The sequence below is a fragment of the Mesoplodon densirostris genome, chromosome 1 (genome assembly GCF_025265405.1).
Source record: "Mesoplodon densirostris isolate mMesDen1 chromosome 1, mMesDen1 primary haplotype, whole genome shotgun sequence".
Lineage (NCBI taxonomy): Eukaryota > Metazoa > Chordata > Mammalia > Artiodactyla > Ziphiidae > Mesoplodon > Mesoplodon densirostris.
This window is the reverse complement of record NC_082661.1, coordinates 85,800,465-85,816,790: the sequence shown is the minus strand read 5'-3', so window position 1 is coordinate 85,816,790 and position 16,326 is coordinate 85,800,465. Positions and strand designations below refer to the sequence as shown.

At 39.8% G+C, this 16,326-nt stretch overlaps 1 protein-coding gene across 1 annotated transcript; it reads left to right on the top strand.

Moving 5' to 3' along the window:
• Positions 1–1,900: 1,900 nt before the first annotated feature.
• Positions 1,901–7,015, top strand: MAD2L1 (mitotic arrest deficient 2 like 1). Its single transcript, XM_060088790.1, has 5 exons — positions 1,901–2,103; positions 2,886–3,032; positions 4,337–4,457; positions 5,432–5,535; positions 5,967–7,015. Exons 1-5 carry the CDS (start codon positions 2,031–2,033, stop codon positions 6,137–6,139), a joined length of 618 nt encoding a protein of 205 aa, XP_059944773.1. The 5' UTR covers positions 1,901–2,030; the 3' UTR covers positions 6,140–7,015.
• The last annotated feature ends 9,311 nt before the right edge of the window (positions 7,016–16,326 follow it).

Genomic DNA, 16,326 nt, shown 5'->3' with positions numbered 1-16,326 from the left:
ATTTAAACAAAACTAGATTACAAATCCTCAAAAAGCACAGACCATGCTTTCTAAGCCTTAATCATTTCTTACACCTCCTCCTAGAACACAAAGTATTAACAAATACTTCCTCTATATATGGAAATCTCATATATTTTGCCAGTCTTCTAGAATCTCCAAAATTATACTAACGATTATTTGCATCTACTATATTATTATGAAACTGAAGGAAGTCTTTCCTGAAGTGCTAAGTAGTAAGTTCCTTAGAAAGAGAGACAATTTATATATGAAGTAAGGTGGGCATCATGCTCTACCAGCCTGATGCCAGAATTCTGGCTCTAACCCAAAATCCTGGTGGAAGGAATGAAAAGGTGGTAATTTAAACACACGCATACACACTTGTACCACAGAGACTAAAGAATGTAAGGAAAATATTTCACAGGGTCAAGTCAGCTTATTACCTATTATACCTGTTTCACTCTTCAAACTGATCAAATTCTGATACCTAACACTGTGACTAGGCAGAGCTCTGAGATGGCCCCCCAAATTTGTGGCTCCTAGGGAGCATATACTATATAATCCCTCCCCTTGAGTGTGGCCAGACATGTAATTATGAGGCAAAACCACTTTGAAGATTAGCTTCAACAAAGAGGAAATTATCTGGCTGGGACTGACCTAATCATGTAAGCACTTTAAAAGGACCTCCCTGAAGTCTGAGAGACTGGAAGTGTGAGAAGGCCTAAGGAAGGGCTACCTGGCAAAAACACAAGACTGGCCTCTGGCCAACAGCTAGCAAGCCAATGAGAACCTCAATCTAAGAACAAGGATATTAATTCTGCCAGGAACCAAGGGGGTCAAAAGAGGACCCCAGATTTTAGATGAGATCCCACCTGCAGACAGGTGCGTTTACTTCAAACTTATGAGACTATGTAGAGCACCCAGCTATGCCATGTCCCAGACTCCTGACCTAAAGACTGAGATAACAAATGGGTGTTGTTTTAAACTAATTTATGATAATTTGTTACGCAGCAATAGAAAACGAATACGCTCAGGCATTTTTCTCATATAATTAAGTAACAGTACATATGGTAGTTAAGTTTCTCAGACTTCATTTTACGAATAATTTTCCCACCTGCTTTAAGTATAAAATTGTTTCGCATCTCACATGAACATTAGCTGTGCACTATCTCCTTAATACTTCTCATCCTAACATTAAAAGTCATTTAATTTGTGAGTCAAAATTCACTGAAAAGCTCTTCAGTGCTGACGGGCCTTTTTGGTGAAGTGACCTTATTCCTGACCAGTCGCCTAGGGGTGGAGGGGTACACAATGCAAGCTGGCCCAGCAGACGCAGCCTCCTGCGGCCCCCAGACTCCGCCTCGCAGGGGGGCGGGGCGGGGCATAAACATGAGCTGATCCCAGAACAGACAAGGGATAGAAAAATGCAAGCAGTTCGTCCCTTTAACCCCTAACCCAATTTCTCAAGAAAAGCCGTCCACACAGTAATCCCTCTAAAACTGTGGCTGGGCTGCCGCGCACGCAGTTGCTTTACAAATTCCCAAAGCATCTAGCAAGTTCCAACCGCCCACTAAGGATCCCTGGGGCCACTTATGCCGCAGCTGGCGGACAGTTCATATCACTTTCAAAATATCTTTCAAACTCGGGAACTGTGCTCCTTGGTCGCTCTGTCCCCAGACCTAGGGAGCGGCCACTAAAACCTTGACCTACCATCTTCCCCCCGCTGTGCGCCAGGCAGCCCGCCGACCACAACTACCGGTGCCCAACGGGGATCCTCCCGAGCCTAACCGCTGGGAACAGCGTCACCACGCCTACCCACTGCGCCTGCGCGAAAGGCCGCTCCTGCGAAGGCCCGGAGATCTTGCGGGACCCAGCTGCGTAGGGCGGAGCCTAAAAGCTTGTCGCGCCTGCGCGAGGGGCCGACGGCGTCCTGCGTCGTTACTTTTGAAACGAGTGGCGGGGAACTGCTCTGGAAACCCCTGGTGTTGCTGTCTGCCGGGTGGAAGCGCGTGCTGTCATCCGTGGGCCTGGCCATGGCGCTGCAGCTCTCCCGGGAGCAAGGCATCACCCTGCGCGGAAGCGCCGAAATCGTGGCCGAGTTCTTCTGTAAGTCCTCGCGCAGGCCGTAGGGCGGGGAGAACGGAGCCCAGGCCGCCCGGCAGTCCCGCGGCTCGGCTTCCGAGGCGGGGGGAAGCCGGGTGGGCCGGAGCGGCCCCGAACCCAAGTCCTCTCAGCCCCGGCATCCTGCCCGGCAGGAGGAATCTGGGAAGAGGCGGATGCAGGCGCCTCCTCCGGACGCGTTGCTAATGATGGAGGAGGACGCCTAGGTGCTGCTGAGGCCTGCTTCGCGGTACAGCCCCTTCGCCGGGAGCGTTTCTTTAAAGTGTAGAGCTCACCCCTCACCATCACCCCCGCGAGGTGAAACTGGTCGACGGTGATGGACTAGAGTTCGGGAAGCGCCGTTCTGGACCAGGCCAGTTGTACCTTCTGATAGAACCTGGCAGAACTTGTGAGGATAAAAGGGGAGAGGCTTGCCTGGGCTTTGGACTAGTCAGTCGGTTGCCTATTTTGACATCCTCTAACCATACAGTCTGAATTTGGACTTGTTTTACAATGAAATGAAATTTGCCACTGGGAGATTAATGCAGTTTGGCATTTTTCTTTTATTGCCACATAACTGCAGGTATCACTTTCTCTCTTACTTAGAAGCAAGATTTTAAGGATTTTTAATGCCACTTTGTACCTATTCTGCTTTCAGCAAAACACACAAACACGTGTGTTTAGACATTTACAGCTTTACACCATTAATGAAACCATAGCCACATCTAAATATGCTTTATTTCCCGAAGTTACAAAGTGACAATGACTTTAATATTTCTTGTTTTCAGCATTTGGCATCAACAGCATTTTATATCAGCGTGGCATATATCCGTCTGAAACCTTTACTCGAGTGCAGAAATATGGACTCACCTTGCTTGTAACTACTGATCCTGAACTCATAAAATACCTAAATAATGTGGTGGAACAACTGAAAGGTAATTAATTGTTGGAAACAGTTTTGAGTTTTGCAGGCCTTCTATGATCCACATTTTCTAGCATCTTGGTGCTCATTTTTCAGCTCTGAACATGGTGGTGTAAAACACTACCACCCCACAGTGAATCAGCTGGGAGGAAGCAAATGCATATAAATTGAAAGACGTCCCACCCTTCCTCCACCACACTTTGATATGGCTTAAGAAAACAATCTCCATTAACGGAGTTTATGTGACCAGATGGAACATGTTTGAATTTTACTATTACGATGGTGTTGATTATCTGAGAAAAAAATCCACTATACTTAATATATTTTTTTGTAGTTGCTTGCAGTCTAAAACCATCATTATATAAAGATGAAGGAACTAAAACTGAATTCAACCTGGGGGACTAAACTTAAAAAAGAAGAACTACTAAATAACAGAGCGCTCATTAGAATCTTCTTATTTTCACCTATTTCCATTTGTCATTTTTTTTTAAAATCCTGCCTGAGTCAGTTGCCTTTTCTATCTGAACACTCATTTTTTCCTTTTTGCTCAAGAAGTTGCAGTATTGTTGGATCAATATTTGTTCTCCATCTATTCCTTTTCTTTATTTTTCTAGAATTCCTATTAGTTTCTCTTTCATGTTTCTCTCCACTTAGGAATCCCATTTCTAATTTTTCTGTGTTGTGGGATATTTTGCCTTACCTACCCATTTGACCTTCCAAATTATTAGTTCTAAAAAATGCTACAACTCTCATCTTTTTTTTTTCCTTTTTAATTTTAAAATTCATGAATCATTTTTTTTGTTGTTGTTTTAAGTAACTTCATTTTTTAAATTACATCACTGTATTTTCATTAACTTCAGGGCTAAATCACCCATAGTCATTCATAGGGCTGCACTTGGATTATTTAGTGTGGAACCTCTTAGAACTAAACTCAAACCCTTTCTGACTGAGTCAAATTTTCCTATTTTATGCTTTCATTGTACCATATTTTGCACCTGCATAGCAGTTACAATTTTAATTTCATGTTAATTGGTGCAGTGATTAGGTTAATGTTATCTCCTACACTCTTGCCTTGGATTAGGATGGAAGTACCGAATGTTTACGATCCTATCCTCAGCACCCAGTGCTATACCTGGTATAAATACTGAGAATTTGAAAACAGGAGCTAGGTTATTGATGGGGCAAGTTTTCTGTATAATTTGGAGGAGATCCAAAATAGCAGTGGTAGAAATTTGCTGAGGATAGGAAGTGGGACCCGAGAAAAGAGTTGCTTTGTAATGCAGTGAACCAAAAAAGATGCCTTGTTATGTGTTACAGAATGGTTATACAAGTGTTCGGTGCAGAAATTGGTGGTAGTCATCTCAAATATTGAAAGTGGTGAGGTCCTTGAAAGATGGCAATTTGATATTGAGTGTGACAAGACTGCAAAAGATGACAGGTAAGTAGGAATTTAAATTATTTCCACTTCCATATGCTTGTTCTAAAACTTGTTTTCTTTACAAAATGAGTTCTAATTATATTGAACAATTTTCATATAAGGTATAGTTTTTTCTAGGATGTTTAATTTGATCTTCAGTCTTCTGTGGAAAAGAACTGTGCTTACTTTGGCATGTCACTGACTTGTATAGTATTGCCTTTAGTCTAAATTGGCGAATTTCAAATTGTATTTATGGTGGTATATGCAAAACTCCATACAGTATACTAGGTGGCCCATTTTATCAATTGTTTAAGCATAAGGGATTATCCTAGACTCCCCCAGCTTAAGATGCAGCTCTACTGTATTTCACTTAATGCCATAAATTTCCTAAGACACTTCATAAACGCTGAAGTTTCCAGACTACCTGAATGGGAAATACCCATCATTATATGCTAATGACTAGCACTGTCCTAGGCATACTTACCTGTAAATTCAGAACCATTTCTCATAATGAAATGTAGTTTGCTTCTGAAGCCTTTGGTCTCTTTTAGGAAATGTTTAGCTTATAAAAATAATTTGATATACAATTTAATATCTTATTTGAGACAACAGGGAATTAGACATTTAGGCGTTACTAAAAATGCCAAAATGATTATACCAATTAAATATTTTAGATACCACTGTTATTTTTTTTTTAATAGGTACTGAAGTTTTCCTAACTTGAAGCACTTGGGAAATTTTCTGGTCATCTGATACAAAATGACCTGATCCTAAGACCAACCATAAAAAATGATTGGAAGGATAAATGAAATAATAAAAATACATACTATGCCTACTGTGGTATTATGGTTCCTAATAATGTACTCATTTTCTAAAAAACTCCTTTTTAATGTATTACTTATTTGAATTTGGAATCATTTAATTAGATAATAATCTTACAAATGTTTTAAATAACTCGTTAAAACGTAAATTAATTGATTTGGTTTCTTTGGTAGTGCACCCAGAGAAAAGTCTCAGAAAGCTATCCAAGATGAAATCCGCTCAGTGATCAGACAGATCACAGCTACAGTGACATTTCTGCCACTGTTGGAAGTTTCCTGTAAGTATTATACAACGTCACATTGCCTTAAATTTGTTGGGGAAAAGACTAAGCTACTATTTTAAGACTTACCCCTTTATTAAATTTTTTCTAGGCACTAGGATATATCAGTCACAGAACCAAGAAGTTAGCTTTACTGTAGGTTACATTCATGTTATCCCATGTGATTGATTATATACTTTCTACAAATATTTTTAACGGTTTTTTCTTTAAAGAAAAAAAACCTTGAATTTTTCATAAGATAAAGTGAAAGGAGTGCAATATTTTCTGTACTACAGTAAATTTCCATTGAAGAAAAGCAGTGAACTAGTTTTACAGACCAGGCTAAACTACATTTCTAACACTGTGTGGTTCAAAATGTGAGGGAGACAGGGCAGGTAGTTTTACTTTTGAAAAAATAATGTACCTTAATTATTTTATCCCCAATTTAGGTTCATTTGATCTCCTGATTTATACAGACAAAGATTTGGTTGTACCTGAAAAGTGGGAAGAGTCAGGACCACAGTTCATTACCAATTCTGAAGAAGTTCGTCTTCGTTCATTTACTACTACAATTCACAAAGTAAATAGCATGGTAGCCTACAAAATTCCTGTCAATGACTGAGGATGAGCTAAAGACAGTAATGTACTTATATTCTCAAATGTCGTTTTCCTGAAACCAAATCAACTTTAGTTGATATATTTCATTGGTTAATTTTTAGATGGGGAAAACTTAACATTATACTTTACTGAATCTGTGCATAATTGTTTCATTCCTTGGTACCTGTTTCACTTTCCATAGGGCTGATGTAAGTTATTGCACACTGTTCCAAAGGGAACTAGCAGATTTCATTAGCATTGTAATGTCAATTCCTTTGAAGGTAGTACTGTAGATGGAAAAACTTTTGCCATAAAGCTAAATGTCTTTCTAAATCAGACCTTTTGGTCAAGCAGCTTGACTCAATATACAGAAATATTTAAATATAAAATAGAGCAAAAGAAATATGAATATTCAGAATATTTGTTTAGATCCTGAAAGTAACTAATGATAGTCCATAAGTAATAAAATATTGCTCTTATTAGGTCCTTTTGCCATTTATTTCATTTGTATAGTTTCCATATTGAAAAACTTTCCAATTATTTGGTTTTTATTTATATAACTTGAACCCATGAAGCTATGGATATTCCTACTGTTCAAATTGCTATGATACCAAACTTTTAAGAATGTCCTTTTATGTTTTATAAAATCAAGCATTAAATGACAATGATGAAATAAAGTTAAATGTGTATGTTTTAAATTTGTCTTAAAATATTTTTATATTGGTGTGGTGTTAATACAGCTAAATAGTTATGATGCGTTAAGTACAGCATATTATTTCTTGTGCCTAGTATGGTTGTAGGGCCTAAGAATTCAAAGTTGAGTAAGTCTTGAGGTACTTTCAAATTAATGGACAAGCTTTTATTGTACCCCCTTCATCTCATAATAGTAGATTTAAAATAAACATTCTTTTTGTAAAATGATAAATGTCCTTTGTAATTAATTCAGTTTAGCAAATTTTAGATTGTAGAACCTTTCTATACTCTTAGCCTATTGTTAGTCTAATTTTCCATATACAGTTGACCTTTGAACAGTGCAGGGACTGGATCACTGACCCTCCAAGCAGTTGAAAATCTCAGTATAACTTACAGCCAGCCCTCCATATCTGTGGTTACTCCATACCCCTGGGTTCAACCAGCTGCGGATCGTGTAGTACTGTAGTATTTATTACAGTACTGAAGCTTGAGATCTTATGAAGGAGAGGAAAATATATGGCAAAGGACCATGAAGTAACCAAACAGGTTTACTTCATTATGTATTTGTCTTTATTATTTCACCTGGATAAACTTCTCTCTGATCCAATTGTGTGCTTGTTAAGAATAAAGGAAAATGTCTTACACCCTTTCATCTCTTAGAGCTGCTGGACAAATAGGTGCCAATTTTTGATGATGGGTATCGTGAATGCTGTTGCAAAGGCCAATCTCTAAAGAGTTGTTGAAGCTGTCTAACTGAGGTTCACCCACAAGTCTTCCTGATAAGAAAGTAGGTACTCAGAAATGGAAATAATGTTTATTTAGGGATGGTCAAGAGTCAACGTTTGAATTCTTGAGCTGTTCATAATCTGTTTAACATTTGAAATATGCATTGAGAAGGAAAGCAGAAATAGAGCTTGAGTAAAAATATGGAGAGAGTTGAAAATTATGGTCCTATTTTTTAGGAAATATGTTTGAAAGTTTTTATAGAAAGCAATTACTGCTTCAGGAAACACTGAATGCCCCTTTGTTAAACAATGGGAATAATAAAATGTGGTTTTTGCCCCAAAAAAGCTCACCAGCAGCAACATTATATATTGCTGATAACACATTTCTGTCATTTATGTTTCTGACAAATTAAGTGGTCCTAATATTACTACTTTTGTGATTTATTATGGTACTTCTCTCTCCTTTAAGAGTTATGTCTAGAAATTAATGCTCTGGATTTGAATGTTACCTTCAATAACAGGAGCTTCTGCCATACAATCTATTGCCTGCAAGTTACTCTATAGTATCAGTTCTGCATCAGCTAGGCTCTTCTTTTTTTGAAAACAGAAAAAAACTGGCTTTGAAAAAATTTAATGAAAGAATATTAGCTATGTAAAGAATCAAAGGAAAGGCTGAAAACCAGAGAACTAGGGCAGCCCCAGGGATTTTCAGTGACAAATGTGTGAACTCTGCATATCTTTATGTAATAAATGGACCACTGGTGTTACCCAATGATCTATCCAAATGACTCAGATTGCTGGTTTAAAAAAAGTGACAATGAAAAGCTTTGTTTGCATTTTAACAAGCTGAGATGTAAGACTAAGAATTAGGGGAAACTGCATTTTTAAATACTTTGATCATTTCGTCTCAGCCAACATTGTTAACATGGTTAAATTAGACTTCTTACACCATTTGCATGTTAACTGTTTACTCTTGTGAGGATTCTGAGGAGACAGTCTTGATCTTTCTCACCTCTTACAGATTATGTATCAATTCAGAAATATACATATTGGAGGTGAATGAGAGCCAAGCTATGAGCTTTACTGATAAAGCTAGATTGGAAAAGCTTTGGCCTAAGGTTCCAGCTGGACTTGTCCCACCCTCCTATACCTTGAGGCTCACCCTGGGAGGAAGATATTTAGACCAATAGATGAAAGAACTGTGACTGACTTCATACCATGTTAAATAGAGAGAAGCTAAGATTCCAAGAGAATCTGGTGGGCTTCTAGACCTGCCTGGGCTCTGACTCAGTTTTGCTCACCATAGGTAGAGGAATGAAACCATGTTCCAGTTGAGCCCATCAAGGTTTGAAATAGAGCCCCAGAAGGGACTGAACCACACCTGGTCTTCAGGATCCTTCTCTCAGTACCATCAATCAGACAGAGAAGTCAAGCCTCCATGGGAATTTTTACACAGAGGTATAACAATCTCATGTCTCCATTGGCTTTTGTTGTAGAGCAAACAACCATAACATAGCAACAATAAGCATTTTTTCCTCCTTCAAGTCTGCAGGTCAGCTGGGGTGTTGTCTTCATTCTCACCTAAGTCTACAGGTCATGTGTTGTTCTACCACTGAAAGGGCAGTGACTAGCCAGAATTCTTGAAGCTTAGTTTCAGAACTTGCACACTGACACTTTTCCACATTCCACTGGCCAAGAACTTGCACACTGACACTTTTCCACATTCCACTGGCCAAGGCAAGTCTTATGGCTAAGCCAAACTTCAGTGGGGAAGGGAAGTATACTCCTCCCAAGGAGATGGGGGAGAGGTGTGAAAATATGGTGAAAGGATCTAATAGACCAGGGGTTGGCAAACGTTTTCTGTAAAGGGTCAGATACTAGTTTAGGCTTTGCAGCCATATGGTCTCTTGCACCTACTCAAGTGATTCCGTCCTAACTTGAAAGCAGCCTTAGACAACAGGTAAACGAATGAGCATGGCTGTGTTCCAATAACAAAAACCAGACAGTGGGCTATATTTGGCACACGGGTTGTAGTTTGCTGATCCTGTAATAGATCTGTTTGCTGTTGTGTTCACAAATATTCAAACCCCTCCCTGGCTCAGAGCAATTGATTTTGTAATTTTCAGGGCTCACATTTAAAGCAACATCATTTGTTTTCTCCATCCATGGTATCTCAAATGGGATGGCTCTTTATCTCTATCCCATATTCTGTGAAACACAACTGGCTATTTAAGGTACTCCTCAGGACACCCCACAGTGAATTTTGATCTGAAAACTGGAAAGGGAGGTTCTTTGGCACATGATGCGTACGAAGAGATTCAAAATAGCATAAAGACTACACGCCTCCATTTTTAATCACTATATAAAAACATGTGGGCCTCCCTGGTGGCGCAGTGGTTGAGAGTCCGCCTGCCGATGCAGGGGATACGGGTTCGTGCCCCGGTCTGGGAGGATCCCATATGCCGCGGAGCGGCTGGGCCCATGAGCCATGGCCGCTGGGCCTGCGCATCCGGAGCCTGTGCTCCGCAACGGGAGAGGCCACAACAGTGAGAGGCCCACATAACGCAAAAAGGAAAAAAAAATAAAAAAATAAAAAAATAAAAACATGTATGCTGAATAAATGTTACTATTAGAATGCATTCAAATTTCTTAGGTTCATTAACCTCCTATATATTTTAGCATATGAACTCCAAAATCATAAGCATAATAAAGTAGGTATCCACATAGACATTTAATTTTTCTTTACCTTCTGTTTCCATTTAATTGATTAGTCTGTAAAATTTATCTTAATTTTATTTTCTGTGAAAGATCAGAATAGCTATGATGTTACATTGTAATGCCTGTATTTTCCACCAGGTGACACTAATGTAATACTTAAAGTGAATTTCTTCTGACTCTAAATTAGACTAATATTCTGCTTTTCTTTTTCTTTCTTTTTTTTTTTTTTTTGCGGTACGCGGGTCTCTCACTGCTGTGGCCTCTCCCGTTGCGGAGCACAGGCTCCGGACGCGCAGGCTCAGTGGCCATGGCTCACGGGCCCAGCGTTCCACGGCATGTGGGATCTTCCCGGACCAGGGCATGAACCCATGTCCCCTGCATCGTCAGGCGGACTCCCAACCACTGCGCCACCAGGGAAGCCCTCTGCTTTTCTTATTGGAAGTTAACATTGGGATTTCTGTCTACAAAAATATGAAGACATCAGAGGGAAAAACACAGCATCTCTCTTTTGCTAGGCACTTTACATGAACTATTTCATTTAATTCTCAGGCTTTAGTGCACAAGCAGAATCGTGGGGTCAATGGGCATGCAAATGGCACTATGTTTTTAAAGTTTAGATGGCCTCTTTTGACCTCAGCCAAGGAAGCTCATTTGACTCCACAACAAGCACATCAAAAGCAATTCTTCACCCTTTTCTTAATGGTTCTTACCTTCTACATCCTTTTAGCAATTGAGTGTCCAGAACAAATTACTTTTCCTTTACTGGGCTTTGAGTTTCATTGGTGAGTTTGTATTTACACTTTCCTCAGACGACTTTGACCAATGAATAGAAGGAACCAAAACAGAGAGGACTTTATCCTATGCCTTATCTATATTGTTTATAGAATAAATCAAGTGTGAATTTTCAAGCATCTGTGAAACAGTTTTCCAACTAATCAGAAGAACTGTTCATTTAACTACCTCGGTTACTCCTTGGGGAATTAATTTTTGGCTTAACTTGTAAATAACATTTTCTCATTCTTTTTTTACTCAGTGTATGAAATTATATTTCAAGTTATTTTGTTCAATGTGACCATGATAAAGGTTTGTGTTGGAACAACTATGGAATAGAACCTGTCTGCTAAACTTCACATTTTATTAGTTATATTTTCTAAAAACAGATCTTTAGCAATCTTTCCATTCTTGAATATGGCTTTGAAAGTCAGCAGTATTAACCTATGCTTATTTAAAAAAAAAAATCTAGCTGGGAAAGCTACTTAATCTCCATTAGAGTTGACAATCCTGTTCCAATCTGGCAAAAACATTGTAGCCCTAGCAACAAAACTATTAGAAAAGGCCTAGAGAGAAAAATGTCAGAGTTGACCCTCTGATTTCACAAGTCAGTTTATGTTACCACTTCACCTATTTTTGTCCTCCTACCATTTGATCTATTTTTATACTAGAGAAACATAATATAGTTTCATTTATTTGTGTAAAGTCCATTTCATCTACATTTATCTGCATCATTTTGCTATGTAAGCTTGTTTACACAAAGGAACTTACATCAGATCAAAATCTCTATTGTCTTGGAATTTTATTTGTGTGGAAAAGGCTTCTCTGAGTATAAGCAGGCCAACCATACTCCATTTCCATGCAAGGGAAAGATCTCAAACGTCTTTAAAAACTATATAGATACGGACATATTGAGTGGATACCTAGACATGGATATGATTTCTATCTAAATGGCAGTCTCACTGTCTAAGTGCAGAAGTTAGTAGTTTTAAAGATTGAGTCAGTGATATCCAAAATATTTCATGTCTAAAATACAGTTCTTTTATCACTATACTCAATCATAATAGTCAATACAGCTCTTTAGAAACCAGTTCAAAGCTTCCAGATCTAAGAAAGGAAATTTATAGGCAATGATCATCTACCATGTGCCAAGTACCAGTTAGGTGCTTTACACCTGTTCAGCCTGGTTCCTTCTAGGTGCATAGAGGCTGGGGCTGGTGGGGAAGTGGGAGACTTGGGCTACAGCCTGTGGTCTTGGAAACTGGTGATGGGACATGGGGAGAGCCATGAAGCAAAGAAGATGATGAAGTCTGAGTCCCAAATGACAAGTCCTCTGGAGTAAGGAATAGCTCCAAAACCTCAATTCAGGGCTGTGAGGGAAGAACAGTGTGGAAAGAGAAGGACTGGATCCAAAATGAACGTTTTATAACTGCTGATGCCCAGTGAGTCCCAGAGGATAACCATGAAGGAACACTGCGTAGGGAGAAAGAATCCTTCATAGAGTACCTTAGGCTCAACTTGTGGGCAGGGAGGGGATCCGGCATCAAATTAGTATATTACATGCATTATCTCAATCCTCACAACAACCCAATGAGAGTTATTATCCCCATTTTACACCTGTAAAAAGTGAGATTCGGGAAGGTTAAGTAATTTGCCCAGCTTCAAACATCCAGAATACATTCCCAGGCCTGACTCCAAAGCCTGTATTCTTACTGTATCTCATTGCCTCTCAGAGACTAGGGAACAAGGAAGGGTCCCCCTTTTCCAGTATGCAGACTCAGCCAAGGAGACTACAATACCACTTGAATCTAACTCCAGCTGGAGAATTGAAAACTCACAGCCACAATGGTTGAGTGTCAAGGTACATTAACTTTAAAAAAAACTGTTTCATAATAAGCTATCACTAAATGTTTATTAACACAGAGACTTTTGCTGTGTAACAGGAGCATTCATTTTCTTCCATCAACATTTTCTTCTCTCATTCCTTTCACTTGTTTTTGTAACTAAATGCTGTGTTGGGATTTGGGCTTCTGCTTTATGGGCTTTAACCAGTTTGAGAAATAGACACAGAAAACAGATTGAAATGTATGTATTATCATCTATATTACGGGGTTTCCTAGAAAAGCTGAGTAGGAGCAAGAGGCTTGCACCTAAAGCAGAAGTAGGTTTGCTACTACTCCCCCATGAATGAACTGTGGAACAGTCAGACAACTTCGGTCTTCCTCACTCAAGCCCAACTCCAGCATGGGAGTAAGAAGTGCCGCTCCCTGAACGCCAAGGCCAGAGTTAGAAAGCACTGTACCTGAGCTCCGGCAAGCCTTGGAAAGAGTTCTTCTTTGTTGCTTGGGATGGTGTGAGAGAGAAGGTGGAGAGAGGGGCCCCCAATATTTCCCCAGTACCACTTTCCATCATCAGGATCAGAGCAGAAACCTGAAGAGTGGAGTAACATGCATCCCTCCCAGTATTTGCCAGGTTTTTTTAAAAATATAAATTTATTTATTTTATTTATTTCTTTTTGGCTGCATTGGGTCTTCGTTGCTGTGCACGGGCTTTCTCTAGTTGTGGCGAGTTGCATGGGCTTCTCATTGCAGTGGCTTGTTGTGAAGCACAGGCTCTAGGCACGCAGGCTTCAGTAGTTGTGGCACGCGGGCTCAGTAGTTGTGGCTCACAGGCTGTAGAGTGCAGGCTCAGTAGTTGTGGCGCATGGGCTTAGTTGCTCCACGGCATGTGGGATCTTCCCGGACCAGGGCTCGAACCCATGTCCCCTGCATTGGCAGGCGTATTCTTAACCACTGCGCCACCAGGGAAGCCCATTTGCCAGGTTTTTAATCTTTTAGCATATTACGAGGCCAGTGTGTTCCACTGGCATTATGCCAGTTGATTTTAGGTAGCAGGGTGATGATAACAGGCATTTAAAAAAATTTTAGTAATTATGTATTTTAATCTGTATTCAGAAAAATATATAACATTTTAACATATCAGGAGCTAAAGATTTTTAAAGTACATACCTTATTCTTTTTAAATGTATCAGTATTGGGATGGGTGATATGCAAATAAAAATCACCAAGGCAGCACATATATGAAGGAAGGCTGGGAAATGATGTCATAAGCCATTGTACTTAAGTCAGAAGTAAGCCAGGGCGGGCTGTCCTCTCAGCAGGGCAGGCTGCATGCTCAGAGTGCTGCTATGTTCTTACCATCCTACACTCCACTTCTTGCTACACAAAGTTCCCCTCTGGAACTGCTGATGGGCATTTCACTTTTTGCCCACAAAAGACTCTAGCAACATGAGTCAGACAGGATTCCACGCAGCACCCTAAGCTCAAAATTCACTCCCTATTCTATTCTTATCACTAATTATGTCCTGTCACATTGTCCAAAATAGATCATCAGACTTTATGAAATGAATACAAAGACTGGATCAACACCATAAAAATGTCCCAAATTTGAACAATAGGAAACTCATATTTTTCAGCTTCCTCAAAACTAAATCCCCTTGTAAATAAAAGCCCATAGAAATTAAAGTCCAAATGTCTTCATTCCCTATTTTATACAATTGGCTCAGTCTCAGCCAGAGGGTCTTAGTTGTCTGGATTCCTATATCTGCAGCTGTGTCCTAGGCTGTCTTTCATAGGAATATAGCTTCTTCAGCCTCTTTAAATTCAAATCTCTAGTTAGCTCTACTCTCCAAGGGGGGGGGGGTAGCCACAAAAGAAACTGCAGCTCCACTACAGAAGTTATCACAAACAAAATTATGATCCCCAAATTAAGTGAACGGTATAATGTGGTTTGACATTGCTATTCTCAGCCAAAAAGCATGGCAGATAACTTAGTGGTACCTGCGTTGGAGACAGTGAGGACCTGAGAACACCTGGTTTCAGTCCCATGGCAGGTCAGCCAGCTGCACCAGTGTCGAGTCCAGAGCCTGGGAATCTGTGTTTACTGACCAGTAACTGCCCAACAGTTGTGCTTCTACGTGTATAATATATTTGTGTATTTCTTTGTGTTTTTTCTTGTTTTGTTTTGTTTGGGTGATGCTTGTGGGGATCTCCCCATATATATTGCCTACTTTCTCTCAGAGAGTGACATTTGAGACATTATTTCCTTCTTAGAAAATTTAGATATTCTGGTTTCTTCGTTTCCTCCTGTCTATTGTCTCATGCAAGATTGTGGTCTAGAGAAAACCTCTACTCCCAAATTCTTCCAGTGTGTTCTCTGTAGGGGAGAAGTATACTCTTCTCTGTGAAAACATGAGGGATGGGGTAGAGACCATCACCCTACTTCTTAGCTCTATGTTTTAATAATATACACTGCTTTATTTATTATGATAATAGTGATTGTCATTACTCTTCCATAAATTTTTTCCTTCCTACCTAGGCAGGTAGAGTTGGACCCAGCTAGGCAGTAGGCGACTAGAGTCAAAATTAAATTAGAAAAAAAAAAATTAAAACACCAGGATCACAGTAAAGGTGAGTCAGGATTACTCTTGTACATGGTCGGTGGGAATGTAAACTGGTTCAGCCACTGTGGAAAACAGTATGGAAATTAAGGATAGAACTTCTAAATGATCCAGCAATTCTACTTGTGGGTATTTATCTGAAGAAAACAAAAACACTAGTTCGAAAAGATATACGCACCCCTATGTTCACTGCAGCATTATTACAACAGCCAAGATATGGAAACAACCTAAATGTACAAGGGTGGATGAATGGATAAAGAAGATTTAAGGTATATATATACACACAACAGAATACTGTGTAGCCATAAGAGAAGGAAATCTTGCCATTTGCTACAACATGGATGGACCTTGAGGGTATTATGCTAAGTGAAATAAGTCAGATGAAGAAAGACAAATACCATATAATTTCCCTTTTATGTGGAATATAAAAAACAAAACAAACAAACAAAAGAAAAACAAACTCACAGATTGAGAGAACAGATTGGTGGTTATCAGAAGGGAAGGGATTGGAAGAAGGGTGAAGTGAGTGAAGGGGATCAACTGTATGGTGATGGATGGTAACTAGACTTACAGTGCTGGTTACTTTGTAGTGTATACAAATAGCAATTTATAATGCTGTATACCTGAAATGTGTATAAATGTTATACACCAATTTTACCTTAATTAAAAAAAAAAAGAGGGCTTCCCTGGTGGCGCAGTGGTTGAGAGTCCGCCTGCCGATGCAGGGGACACGGGTTCGTGCCCCGGTCTGGGAAGATCCCACATGCCTCAGAGTGGCTGGGCCCGTGAACCATGGCCACTGAGCCTGCACGTCCGGAGCCTGTGCTCCGCGATGGGAGAGGCCAC

Coding starts and splice junctions, on each gene's coding strand:
- MAD2L1 (XM_060088790.1), top strand. CDS start 2,031: ATGGCGCTGCAGCTCTCCCGGGAGCAAGGCATCACCCTGCGCGGAAGC. Junction 3,033..4,336: donor TGTGGTGGAACAACTGAAAG/GTAATTAATTGT, acceptor TATGTGTTACAG/AATGGTTATACAAGTGTTCG. Junction 4,458..5,431: donor AAGACTGCAAAAGATGACAG/GTAAGTAGGAAT, acceptor TTTCTTTGGTAG/TGCACCCAGAGAAAAGTCTC.